General features: G+C 54.5%; 1 protein-coding gene across 2 annotated transcripts in view; it reads right to left on the bottom strand.

Annotated features, from left to right (window-relative positions):
* Positions 1-5,236, bottom strand: part of PLPP7 (phospholipid phosphatase 7 (inactive)) — a 22,951-nt gene extending 17,715 nt beyond the window's left edge. For both annotated transcript variants that reach the window (XM_024762191.1, XM_024762192.1), the window contains exon 1: positions 4,525-5,236. In XM_024762191.1, the coding sequence (XP_024617959.1) occupies positions 4,525-4,972 (448 nt within the window). In that variant the 5' untranslated portion in view covers positions 4,973-5,236. The remainder of the gene's footprint in view (positions 1-4,524) is intronic.
* Positions 5,237-10,654: the final 5,418 nt, after the last annotated feature.

Below are 10,654 nucleotides of genomic sequence, written 5' to 3'. Positions count from 1 at the left end.
GGGGCGGGTGGGGGCGGCGCTGCCAGGCTAATGGTGCAGGTTCTGGTTTCTGAACCCCTCGTGCTTGGTGTGAAGGGAGGGGTGGGGCCGAGATGGGAGGTTCATAGCCCAGAAGGCCCAGTAGGGCCATGAGAATGAGGCCAAGCTGGGCAAAATGCCACAGGAGGTCATTTTAGAAGCATATGATATGCTAGTTTGGGCGCAGAGAAAAATCCAGAGGCCCATGACCCAAACTGCAACGGAGGTTATTCCTGGGGAAAGGGCTTAAGGGAAACACTCACTTTTTTCATCACCTGTCGTCGTCTGAATTTTCCTTACCGTGAGGATGTACAGCGAAAAGGTGCTCAGCATCACTCATCATTAAGGAAGCACAGATCAAAACCACAATGAGATACCACTTTTCACACCCATCAGGATGGCTGTTATATAAAAAGAAAAGTGCTGGCAAAGAACACTTGTGGAGAAATTGGAGCCCTTTTGCACTGCTGGTGGGAATGTAAAATGGTGTAGCTGCTGTAGTCTGGGGGTTCCTCAAAAAATTAAACATAGGATCCAGCAATTCCATCCTGCTTCTATACCCAAAAGAAGTGAGAGCAGGGACTTGAACAGATATTTGTACACCCATGTTCATAGCAGCATCATTCACAATAGCCAGAAGGTAGATGATGGATAAACAAAATGTGGTCTGTCCATACCATGGAGTATTATGCAGCCTTAAAAAAGGAGACGCTGACGCCTGCTACGACATGGATGAACCTTGAGGACAGGCTGCTCAGTGAAATAAGTCAGACATTAAAAGACAAATACTGTATAATGCTATTGATATGAGGTCCCTAGACTCGTCAGATTCATAGAAACAGAAAGCAGAATGGTGGGTGCTGGGGGCCGTGGGGAGAGGGATGGGGATTTAGTGTTTAATGGGAGCCGAGTTTCAGTTTGGGAGGATGGAAAAGTTCTGGCAATGTGAATGTACTTAATGCTAGTATACACTTAAAAATGGTAAGTTTTATGTTATGTCTATTTAACCAAAATTTTAAAAATGACAGAAAAAAAAAGAATGTATAGTTTTTATAATCAGGGACATTTCGATAAAGATTCTTTTATAGATCATGGAAGCCATTTTCCACCAAGGACAGGCCCATGGGGGAACCAGGATGGGCTTGGTGAACGGGGATGGCCTGGGTCCCCTGTCACCTGGCCCCCCTTGGGATCATCAAGTCGGGTGTTGCAGGGGAAGGACAAAGGAGGGGATCAGGTCATCTCACAGGTGCCTAGAGCTTGGAGGGGATCTGGAGGGACCCTGGACCTGGGACTTCTTTTGATGCTGGCAATGGCGATGAGGATGGTGATCATTGATGCCCAAGCGTCAACTGGCATTCGTATGAGCCATGCACTTTCGTGTAATGCTTCAGGGAAGTGTCCCAGCAGCCCACTAGACAGATGAGGAAAATGAGGCTCAGAGAGGCAAAGTCATTTGCCCCGGTTCCCACAGCTGGGCCAGGATTTGCACCCAGGTCCGGCCAACTCTGGAGCCAAGCTTGTGCCAGCTGCCAAGATCCCTTCTGGCTTTGACGTTTCCAGAGTCTAGGCAGCACAGCACACCCTTGGGGAGGAACGCAGGGACCAGAGCAGAGAACTTCCTCCCGGCCCAGCTGGGACTCTTCCCGGGTCCAGTGTTTGCAGCTCCATCTCCCGAGGCTCCTGAGTTTTCCGCTTTGGGGCCAAGGAGAGCCCAAGTGCCAATTGTATAGGGGAAGGGCTCTGCCTTCAGGACTCTGCTGGGTGCCCTGGTGCTCAGAGCAGGGCGGGTGGGACCAGGCAGGGCCCCCTCATCCCTCAGGGCTCTGCAGATTCCATGTCTGCCTGCCACCCACTGTGCTAAGTGCTTTACCAGCTCCCCTTGAATCCCCACCACAGTCCTGAAGCCCCATGTACAGATGAGGAAACTGAAGCTCAGGGATGGGAACTGACTTGACCAGACCGAGTAAGGGTCAGAGTGAGGACCCGGACAAAGTCCATTCCAACCTCAGAGCTCCAGGATTGAAAGGCCGCTCGGGCCCCCAAAGACGAAAGAAAAGACAGATCTGTGCACAGTTTGTGCTTCACGGATGGTCTTTCCTCCCCGGGCAGAGAGTGGTGTGGGCAGCTCTTCTTGGCAGGTCAGGTCAGAGCTGTGGGATTAACCCGCCTTGGCTATTTGCTGCAGTGTACAGGGTCCACATCCCCACGAAATGCCCCAGGCCCACAGACCACCCTGTCTGTTCTGAGCAGCTGCTCTGTGCCAGGCTCTTATCTCTCTGTCATGTCGGTATGTGGATGTGCCAGCAAAGGTGCTGGTAAAAGAGAAAACTCTTCCCAGGTGCCTCCTCGCTACTCACAAGCTTCAGCGTGGATTGGGTGGTAAGCCCGACCTGCAGACGGATGGTGGGGGGGGGCAAGGGGTTTGCAGCCTGGAGGACTTGGCTTTGCTTCCCAGATCTACCACTTACGGGCATGTGGGGGTAGGCAAGTCCCTTGACCCCTCTGAGCCTCAGTTAACTCTGTAAAGTGGGTATATTAATATTTACATTACATGGTCATTAAAAAGATTTTAAAATCATGAAATACAGGACATTCATGGCATAGTACTTGGTACATAGTGAAGCTCAATAAATGATGATTTAGAAACTTAGAAATGACTGTCCTTCTTATTCAAGAAGGGAGGCACCTCGAACTTTGCTCTTCACCCTATGAAGCAAACTCCTTTGTGTCCCCAGAATCTGGTTGCTGGAAAGAGCCAGAAGCCTCACCTTAACAAACGTTAAGATGTTAAGAGTTGTTCCCAGCTCTAGTCCTGGCCCCATCAATGACTAGCTACGTGGCTGTGGGCAAATCATCTCCCTGTAGAAGTGATGATGTGGTTTATGCAAAACCGGGCACGTAGTAAGCGCTGAGCAAGTTATGAACACAGCTTCACCACCTCCATCATATTACGTGGAAGGAATGTGCAGACAAGGTCTAGGGAGCAGGTTTGAGGGGAGGCTCAAGGATGCTTTCCCACCCCCATCCTTGGACACCTGACCCCCAACACAGTTTTCTTGAGCTACTGCTCTGTGTCAGGCTGCAGCGGGCACCGGGGAAACTGTGGGTAATGAGACCAGGGTTCTGCCCCCCGCAAACACCCGGCCCAGCACCTGGGCCACCTTGCTCTGTCCCTCTGTCCCAAGCCCAGGGCACGTTGCTTGAAAAGAGCACAGGCCTGGATGTCAGGTGCAAATCTTCAGACCTGGTGCAAATCTCCCGCTCTGAAGCTTTGGCCAGGTTGCTTTATTTACAGGAGCCTCAGTTTCCTAATCTGTAAAGTGGGAATGGTAATAGCACCAGTCACGTGGGACTATTTGGCATAGTAACAAGTAACGTAAATCATTTAGGAATAAGAACAAGAAAACGTTGATGGTACCAGACCCAGCCATCTCCTGCACGAAGAACTGCTGTTCTCCCCTCCCTACGTCCCACCCACAGAGTGTCCACCCCAGATGCTCTGAGACCTGAGTGGGTCTTGTATTGCAAGTTCCCCTGGGATGGCAGCTCTCAGTGGCCCAACACACACCCCTTTGGAAGTGGGACCCCTTGTCAGTGCTTGCTTAGCCTGAGCCATTCCCCCCGCCCCCCACTTGTGCCCCAGATCGTGGCTGTGCTGGGAAGGGCCAGGAGATCAACATGGCCCACCGTGGAGGGTGGCAGCATTGGGTCCCCGAGCACCTAGGGGGTCTGGAGGTGGCTGGAGGGTGGGCCGCATGGGGGCTGGGCATCACCTCCTGGAGAGAGGGGAAGGCCTGCTTTCCACATGGCGCCCACGTGGCACCTGGCACAGGGCAGAGCTCAACTGAAAGACGCTGGTGACAAAGACTCTGCAAAAACAAACCAAAGCTCACCAGGCCCTCCTCTCCTCCAGCGACTCACCCAGGGAAGCGGTACGTAAGGACTCCAGGAGGCCACGAGTGGGTGGGAGCCCCAGACTGGACCCCTGCACCCCCAGGCCCTGTGGGAGGATCCTGGGCGGCTTGCAGGGTCCCTGAGCCAAGCAGGGGGTTGATGGGAGCAGCTCACAAGTGCTGCCTGCAAGCATCCTAGGAACTCAAGGACCCCAGCCTATGGGATGGGGTGTTACAGGGTTAGACACCTCACTGCAGAGCACCCGCCGGACTCCTGGCCACTTCCCTCGAGGTCACGGCCTCCAGCACCCCGGTTTAAGCTGCTTCTGGGGCGGCGGTTCAAGCTGCTCCTTCCCCAGAGCAGGGCCCTTCCTCAGAAGTTCCCGCTGGGGCCCCGCATTCTCAAGGCCCTCACTTTGCAGGGGTCTGTCATCCGGGCATCCTCAGCTCTCTCTTCCCCAAGCCGGAGGCTTGCCTGTTTCTGGGGCACCCTCCCTGCCTAACCTCGTTAAATTGTTCCAGTCGGTTTCTGAGGGCCCCGCTGGTCCTGCTGGGGTGGGCTCCCTCCCCGGGCCTGGCGGGGTGGGTGGTGGGCGGCGGGCACACTCACCCAGAAGCAGGTTCATGAGCACCTCCTGGCCGGCCAGCGTGCTGCTTTTCACCAGGCAGAGGATGGTACCCCCGATCCAGGGGATGCCGTGGCCTGTGATGCCAATGAGCTTGACCATGGAGCGGGCGCTGGCCCAGGACGCGGCCCGGCCGGCGCACACCCCCAGGCGCTTGGACATGCAGATGTCAATGGCCAGCAGGGAGTTGAAGGCGATGCCCTTGAAGGAGGGGTTCAGCTGCATGCAGTCCTCCTCGGGCAGCTGCTGAGACTGGCGCCGCTCGCGGGCCCCATCGCCAGGGCATGAGGGCTGTGCCGAGGGGCCCGAGGCCTTCCTGCCCGAGCTGCGGGGCTCCGGCCCCTTCGGGGGCTGGTTCAGGGACAGGAACTCGGCCCGGTTGAGGACGTTGTTGCGGTCCCGGGCCCGGGCCCGGCTCTGGGAGGCAGGCATGGTGACAGTCACCCAGCGAGGGCCGGTGCCAGCCTGGCTGTGAGGCCCTTCTCTCCAAAGACGGAAGCCTGGAGCCTCCGTCGCTCCCGGCCTCCCCTCCTGCTCTGCGGCAGCTGTTTAAATATAGAGTGCGGGACTGCACATGGCTGCTTACCTCCGGCTGCCACCAGGCTCCCAGGGAATGTCAGTGCCAGCTGGGCAGCCAATCGAGCCCCCCAGTGCGGGCCAGCGCCAATGGAGCCACCCAGGAGGTGGACGCGTCCACAGCTGCAGCCTGGCTGCCTCGGGCCTGGGCTATTTAAATCTTCCAATGGCTCGCTCCCGGGGCTTGGGGGACTCTGGGAAATGTAGTCCTCCTGCTGCTCTGGCCTCGGCTGTGCCCCAGGCCAGAGGCCTAGATGGCGGCCCCCGACTCAGCCCTGCTTTGACCAGCTTCCCTCTGAGCAGGCCAGACCCCTGCGAGCCAGGCCCACCTGACCCACTGGCCTGGACAGCTTGGACCTGGTCCCATGGACTAGACGGTGGAGTCCAGGCCAAAGGCCTCTCCGGACACCAGATGGAGTGAATGACGTCACTGAAAGCATCACCCTGGGTCCACTGGGGCTGGGCCCAGCCCCTCCCCTCTGTGACAGCATTTCATTAAGCTGGCAGGCTGGGCGTTTTTATTTTCAATCAGTCTTGAATGGGGCTTCAGTGCATGACCGTTCAATCAAATGGCAATCTGTAAGATTCGATTTCCATTCGAGGGAGGGGTAATTAATTGGTTGGTAATGGATCTGCCCCTCGGAGGTGGCCTCCACTGCCCGGAAGCTTTGCGAAGGACAGGATCACTTAAAGCAGCTTCAGGCAACCCGTAACTAGTTCCCGAGCTCCCGGACCTGTGCTAGGTGCCTGGAACACTGCAGCGAGTGGAACACATCGCATGCGTCCCCGTCCCCGGGAAGCTCACAGTTCAGCGGGGATTAAACGAATGGCACGTGTGAATAATTGCAAGCGTGCAGATGTGTTGCAGGATCATAGAACAGGGCTCCGGGCCTGGCCTGGGAGTTGTGGAGGGCTTTCCCCCGGAAGGAAAGGCAGGTGAGAGGCCCTGGGCGAGGGAGAGCCTACCTCCTGCCCTCCTGCGAGGTCTGGGGGCCCGTGTGGCAGTACATGGACTGAGGGGGCAAGAGAGGCTGCAGACCCAGAGAGAGGCAGACCACGAGGGCCCAGCCGAGGATTTGGGGTATGAGTCTGGCCTCCCTGACTGCAGAAACCCAAAGTCTCCACAGCCCTTTTAGGGCTGACTGGGCCCGGGCTCAAAGGGAAGCCACTGGTTTAGGGCAAGCAGCAGAGTCAGGGGTGAACGCCCTGGTCTCATGATTTGCGGCACCCAAGGCCTGTCTGCCCAGCAGGGATGAAGGCGGGAGTCCTTCCAAGCGTGGAGACCCCCGTGAAGCCCCAGGCCCACCCCACAGCCTCCCAGGGACCAGGGCCAGAGCCTCCCAAGGACAGGAAGCTGCCTGGGGTGGGAGTGAGTGCTCTGTGGTCACAGGGCACCAGCCTGGGGGCTCCAGAGTCAGACAGATGAGGAATAACCTGGGCCTCTGCCACCAACCAGCTGTGGGAACTCAAGCAAGTCACTTGGCCTCTCTGGGCCTAGTTTTCTCCTCGTGTAACATGGGAACACTAGTGCCCACCTTCCAAGAGCTGTTGTGAAGTCAATGAGATGATGTTTGTAAAATGCTGAGAAGGGTCCCTGCCACATAATGAGCCTTCAAGCCTATGGGTTAGGAATTGATCCTGTTTAACAAACAAGGCAAAGTCCTCTCTCCCTCTGAGTGCCTCCTTCAGAAGGGCTCACCCCCAAGGTCTGGCCCCTACTCCGTACCTGGCTGGTGTGAAGCCGGACACCAAGAACCCTCAGTCTGGGGTTCCTTGTGGACTCCCTGGCACTTCTCTTCCAGAGTGTTCCCCTCAGAACACGCACCCACAGAGAAGGACGTCCCAGACTGTGTCACATCCCTCCCTCTTGGGTGTGGCCGAAATGACCTGTGCTGTCTCATCCTGGACCCTGGACAGATGCACATGAAGATGTGCACAGAATGCATGGGTAGTGGGCAGTGTCCTGTGCTCTCTATTTGCTTTAGTTTATTGACACCATATAACCAACCTTCCTGTGAAGTCAAGACATCATCCCCACTTTACAGACAAGGAAGCTGAGGCTCAGAGGGGTGAAACCCAAAAGAGGTGAGGCCCAACTCCCAAGAAGTCCCTGGGGTGGGATATAAGGGCCTCCAGACTCAGATGCCTCAGACCACAGGGACCTGGATGTGCCCACTTAGCTGTCCACCAGGGCACTCACCCCACTCTCCCTGGGTGGGGCCCATGACCTGGGCCGACCTCAGGAGGGGAGGAGGAGCCCAGCCCAGAAAAGGGCTATTAATACACAGAGGCCTGTGTCAGCACTTTGGCCTGGCAAGAGCTGCTGGCAGGTTCTGAGGGCTACAATGGGCTCCATGCTGGGGAGGGCCATGGAGTCCGACTGGACTTTGGCCTAGGAGTGGTGAAAAGTGGGCTCTGGGCTGGGACAACCCTGGGTTCAAACCCCTCAGCAACCTCTACCTTAGTGACCGCAGGCAAGTCCTGCTAGCACTCCTGGCCTCTGTTTCCCCCTCAGGGGGCTGGTGAGAGCCACTCACTCAGACTGAGACCTTCTCCTCCATCTGTAAGTTAGGGTGACCTTGTTCACACCCTCAGACAGCTGAGAAGCAGGCACCATCCCTTTATGAGCACCTACCATAGCCCACACAGTCCCACTTCTCAAGAGTCTTAGAATTCATTCATTCATTGAATTGATGCTTTCATTGATCTCTTCCTGCAGTTTAGTTGGGGAGATAGGATAAACACCCATGAAATAGCTAGCCAGTTTATAAAACAATATACTTTTACCGATAGCCTTATTTTTTTCTTACTGTCAAAATATTATGGTCTTACTGCAATAAATTCAATAAATACGGATGATCTTGATATAATCCTACTGTCTGGAGACCACCACTGTTAACATGAGGGTGGTCAGGTTATAAAGGGATTCTCACTTGTCTCATTTCCAATTATTGAAATGTTTTATGACAACCAAGTATTACTTTAATAATCAGAAAGAATATCTATTAAACAAACTATACCTATGTATATTATATATATAAAGATATATGCTTTTAAAATATGATTGTATTATATATCCTTTAAAAAATAACCTCCCCTTTTCACTTAACAATATAAACCTGCTGGGACTTCCCTGGTGGCGCAGTGGTTAAGAATCTGCCTGCCAATGCAGGGGACATGGGTCCGATCCCTGGTCCTGGAAGATCCCACGTGCTGTGGAGCAACTAAGCCCGTGCGCCACAACTACTGAGCCTGCTCTCTAGAGCCTGTGAGCCACGACTCCTGAGCCCGCTCTCTAAAGCCTGTGAGCCACGACTCCTGAGCCCGTGAGTCACAACTACTGAAGCCCACGTGCCTAGAGCCCATGCTCTGCAACAAGAGAAGCCACCACAATGAGAAGCCCACGCACCGCGACGAAGAGCAGCCCCCGCTTGCCACAACTAGAGAAAGCCTGCGTGCAGCAACAAAGACGCAACGCGGCCAAAAATAAATAAATAAAATAAATAAATTTATGAAAAAGAAAAAAAAGACCCAATGCCGCCAAAAATAAATAAACAAAAAAAATATGTATAAACCTGGCAATGTCTCCATGACAACCCATCATTTTTTGATGGCTGCTTGGCATGCTGTCATGTGGATGGGCCATCCTTTATGTAAGCAATTCCCTATTATTAGACATGTAGGTTGTTTGCATTTTGTGACTATTTGAAACTATTATGGCCTAGCTATCCTTCTATATACACCCCTGTGCACTAAAGCAGGATATAAATAAGTGGTTAAAGTGGCAAGTACCAAATAAAAGTGAGTTCAGATGCAACCCCATGAAGTCCAGTGGGTCGTCCTGAGCCACCTACAGCAGCGCCCAGACCTGAAAGGGCAGCACGGGGTCGGAGACACTTCCAGCCAACATGGCAAGTCTAACCACACTTTTCCTGGGTTCGTTAGAGTCGAGGAAGAGAAGGCTAGAGTGGTGACATCGCCTGTGAGGCCCCAGAGCTGGTCAGGCAAGGCCAGAGTTAGGATGTGGGCTGGCTGGTCCCTGTAACTCTGAGCCTGTGGGCTGTCTTCCTGGCCAGGTATCCCTCAGCTTCTCCGTTTCCTGTCTGCTTGACCTCATCTTTCACTCACTCGTTCGCTCACTCACTCCTGGAACACTTTTTTAAAAATATTATTTATTTATTTATTTTTGGCCGCGCAGCACGTGGGGTCTTAGTTCCCTGACCGGGGATCGAACCCACGCCCCCTGCACTGAGTCTTAACCACCGGACCACTGGAGGTCCCTGGAATACTTTTTGAGGTCTGCTGTGTGTCAGGCCCTCTCCGCACGCAAGGACCAGTGGGAAGTACAAAGATGGCTCTGAGGTGGCCCCACTCGTGCAGACCACCTGGCCTGCCCTGAATCACTGCCCCACCTGGCCCTAGGTCCACATCACCTCCCTACTGTAGCACTGTCCATTGCTGAGAGAGGGGTGTGGTATGCAGTGAAGTGACTCAGGCCTCAGTCTAAAGCCTTGCCCCAAGCATTTGGATACACTGCCTATCACTTGAAAGCAGGAGAGGTTTTCTGGCAGCATCCTGGGACCTAGAGCCATTTGGACACTGTAGTCACTTGTTATTTGTGGTCTTTAAATGTCTAAGATAGGCTGACGACCACTACTGAGCGCATTTATCGTTAACTTGCACTTAACACTGCTCCTTGCCAGACTCAGAGATACGTGTGTGTCTCAACAGTCACTGCAACTTCATAAACAGGCTTTTAGTCCCCGTGGTACACATGAGAACACCAAAGCTCAGAGGTTAAGGGATTCTCTCTGGACCATGGAGTCAGCCAGCGAGGTACCCCGGGATTCAGACATCACCCCAACTCCCCTTACCCTCTCCCTCTCTTTTCCTTTTTCCTTGGCCGGTTTCTTTTCTAACATGCCATACACTTATTTATTCTGTGTGTGCTCAGGGTCTGAGTCCTCCTAGCAGAGTGTCAGCCCACGAGGCAGGGTCTGTTGTCTATTTGTTCCTTTGTGGGGCAAGGTGCCCAAGGAGTGCGTGGCACCTAGCAGGCATTCAATAAATATGTATTGAATGAATGGCTGTCTGATTCTGAAGCCTGGACTCTGATCTACTACAAACCTTGCCATCAAAGGCGATGGCCAAGAGGAGTCGGGTTATTTGGGGTAATGACCCCAAAACAGGAGGGGAAGGGGTGTGAAGCTCCACTCTGGGGAGACGCACAGCTGGAGGGGAGAGCAGGGAGGGGCAGCGGCGGGGGGTCCCTGCCTGGACGGCGAAGCAGCCCTGAGAAAAGCATTTTTCGTCACCGCCTCCCCACCCCGCCGGCTCCCGCCCCGGATCGCTTTGTCAGTTCGCATTTCTAAGGCCGCTCCTGGGTTATTTCGGTCGGGAAACCTGATCCTTCTCCGGGTTTATTTTAGCACCTTGGAGAACTCCCAGCGCCGCACCCGATCCCGGGCCGCACCCAGCCTGCTGACGCCGCCTCCGTCCCCGTTCTGCCCGGGCGGCGGGGCGCGCGGAGGGCCCCGC

Source organism: Neophocaena asiaeorientalis, unplaced genomic scaffold, assembly GCF_003031525.2.
Source record: "Neophocaena asiaeorientalis asiaeorientalis breed wild unplaced genomic scaffold, Neophocaena_asiaeorientalis_V1.1 scaffold78, whole genome shotgun sequence".
NCBI classification, from domain to species: Eukaryota; Metazoa; Chordata; class Mammalia; order Artiodactyla; family Phocoenidae; genus Neophocaena; species Neophocaena asiaeorientalis.
The sequence above is the reverse complement of the archived record's forward strand: the minus strand, read 5'-3'. Positions and strand labels throughout refer to the sequence as shown.